At 31.2% G+C, this 2655-nt stretch overlaps 1 protein-coding gene across 1 annotated transcript in view; it reads right to left on the bottom strand.

Moving 5' to 3' along the window:
- The window catches only part of LOC109590242 (E3 ubiquitin-protein ligase RNF213-like), a 4970-nt gene extending 2334 nt beyond the window's left edge, over positions 1-2636 (bottom strand). Inside the window, exons 1-14 of the mRNA XM_020006165.1 lie at positions 2469-2636; positions 2198-2420; positions 1917-2147; positions 1739-1869; positions 1568-1693; positions 1356-1515; positions 1161-1299; positions 1012-1118; positions 919-964; positions 743-825; positions 620-702; positions 412-568; positions 260-367; positions 127-212 (exon numbers count right to left, since the gene is read on the bottom strand). Of these exons, the coding sequence (XP_019861724.1) occupies positions 127-212; positions 260-367; positions 412-568; positions 620-702; positions 743-825; positions 919-964; positions 1012-1118; positions 1161-1299; positions 1356-1515; positions 1568-1693; positions 1739-1869; positions 1917-2147; positions 2198-2395 (1655 nt within the window). The 5' untranslated portion in view covers positions 2396-2420; positions 2469-2636. The remainder of the gene's footprint in view (positions 1-126; positions 213-259; positions 368-411; positions 569-619; positions 703-742; positions 826-918; positions 965-1011; positions 1119-1160; positions 1300-1355; positions 1516-1567; positions 1694-1738; positions 1870-1916; positions 2148-2197; positions 2421-2468) is intronic.
- Between the last annotated feature and the right edge of the window lie 19 nt (positions 2637-2655).

Genomic DNA, 2655 nt, shown 5'->3' with positions numbered 1-2655 from the left:
ATAAAATGTTTTTCCAAACGATTCACTAAAGGTGTAGGAAAACTCTCATAAACTTTTTTCTTTTCAGCAATCAGTATAAGTCTGAAAATTTATCAAATGTAATTGATCATAAATATTTGACTATACTTAAAATCTTCATGGACAGAGCATTTCATTCTGTGAGTTCGTAAGCCAAGATCAACATAGCGATGACGCCCACTTTTAATATAATACTAAATACATTGGGGAAAATCTTAATATAAAAAATACTTTGACAAACTTGATTTAGAAGATCATAAAGACTTTCATATAAATTTTCCAAATTTAAAAGAATAATCATTCGACCAGTTTCCATACATAATCTAATTTCACTGATATTACGACAAACCTATAAAAATTGTAATGTTACTATAAAACTGCTGCTCTTCTTACCTGCGCAAAATCTCTGTCTTTTGGAAAACTGCTGCCAAATAATACAAATGGTTCATATTGGGATGCACTTGACTTTGAATAACTACTCATTATGTAATGCTTGAGAATTTGTAATGAAGAATAATTATCAGTTAAGAATAACAAATAGCGACTTTCACTATTGCAAAATGTAATGAGTTATTACAAAAAATTATTTACATGTACTAACCCATGTTTTGATGTATCTCTGTTAATCAAACTTTCTCTTATTAGACCACGTGGTGAGCAGTCAGGATTTGCAGGGCTATTTTCCTGTCCAAATATAAATATTAGATAGAAAATAAACTTTTACTGGATGAACAGGAAAAAAGTTTGCTTCATCATCAATTTCTACTGGTTTGGAAGATGTCATAGAAATTAATTGAATCCCATGGCCTAAATTAAGCACATAAAATTATTGTCAATAACATTAAGAGTATAACTGGATGAGTCCCACAACATTATCTATTCTTAATGAAATCAACTAACTTTTAACTTCCTTTACAGAAAAGTAACAGCGTCCTTTTTTCAATGACTAACATAATGTTAAATTAATTACATAAGTAGAAAAATTATTGCTACCAGCTTTCCTCTATATTCTGCAATAAAACATTCTGGGAAATACAAACTTTGAAACATAAACAATTTCTTTTTTCCAGGTTGGCTTTCACAATGAATCACAAAATGACCTTAATAGAAATGAAATATTTATGACAGTAAACATTAATTACTTGGTATATTTCTCTCTTCTGTGAATGCTAATGTAGCATTACATGCTGTTGCTAGAAATGATTTTGATTTTTCACACTTTAACAAAACAACAGCATTGTTATGCAATCGTTTTATCAAATTTGAAGCAGGTGGAATGCTCTAAAGATGATTTAAAATTAAAGTATCAAAGAAGTAAGTAAAAATGCTGGAATTACATCATTAAGTTCTGGAAGCTTATTAAGAAAACATTTATAAGGATCAAAATCTTTAGTTGCTGTTAATCCACTAAAATTACGTTTGATAGCATGCCTCAGTTGAGGTACAGTAAGAATAGTGCCTGTTGATTCTGTCATCCAATGGAGCATCTTAATGAGACTAGATTTACAATTATAAAATCAAATTTTTCAAAGTTTAGAAGAGAATATACCTGTAATAATCTCTAAGACCAAAAAATTCTGTTGGTTGGTTCTTAAATATCTCATGATATGCACGAGCAAGATTCTCAAAGTAGTGGGCAAGTCGTGATTGTGCAGCTTTGTCAGAACAAATCCCTCTACATTTAAAAAATAGTAAAGTTAATGACAAAGAATGAACATACTTTGCACTGTCTATAAGATCATTGATTGATGGTTCACTTCTCCTGACTAAAATTCCTCTGTTCATTTTAGCTGGATCCAATGCCCAGTTGGATATACCAACAAATGCTACACGATCTTCTCTTTTTATACGCTAAGATAAATAACTAGCATAACACTTAACACTTATTAATTGCTTACTGTGTCAGTACTACCAGTTCCTTCTGTTCCATCCTCTAAAAGTGGATGCAGAGACTTCAATGGTAAATAAGGAGATGCTTCAGCCAATCCAACCTCATCCAGCACAACAACTGACACAAAGGAACTGTCATTCTTCCTTCTTTTTTCTTGATATTTAACAGCAGAGTAAAATACATCCTTGATACTACCTGCAGTTGATAATTCACTGCATTGATAGGAATGAAGATGAACCTAAAATTAGAGAAAGCCAATTGTATTATAATAGAATCACATAAAATTACATGATTAAATTGTTTCAGAGTTTTATTCTTGGAATTCTGTCCTCTCATTGAATTTTGAATTATGGTTTTTGCTAGTGACTTTGAGCTACCAGGTTTCCCAACTAGAAACAGTGGAATACGTAACTGAATGCATACAAACATCATAAACAAGTTCTCTCTCAATGCTGCATTCCTTGCTATATTTTCTTCAATAGACATACAGTCAAGTAGCTTATTTTGATACCTACATTGTATAAGACATAACAGTACAACCATTATGTTTAGTGCTTACCCAGATAATATTGGTCTAAAACTACATGTATGTGCATGACGTACTGACAAACACTTTAATTCTTTTGAGTTGCATATAGTCTTAAAAATACAATCTTCAAATTTTGTCCTAGCATTAGCACTATCAGCATCTTGTGAGTCAAGTCTGGCAAAGTATGACACTGTAAGTGCCAATAATAAAGAATCGG

The sequence above is a fragment of the Amphimedon queenslandica genome, unplaced genomic scaffold (genome assembly GCF_000090795.2).
Source record: "Amphimedon queenslandica unplaced genomic scaffold, v1.1 AMPQUscaffold_10302, whole genome shotgun sequence".
NCBI lineage: Eukaryota > Metazoa > Porifera > Demospongiae > Haplosclerida > Niphatidae > Amphimedon > Amphimedon queenslandica.
Note: the sequence above shows the minus strand (reverse complement) of the source record. Positions and strands in the feature narration are given on the sequence as shown.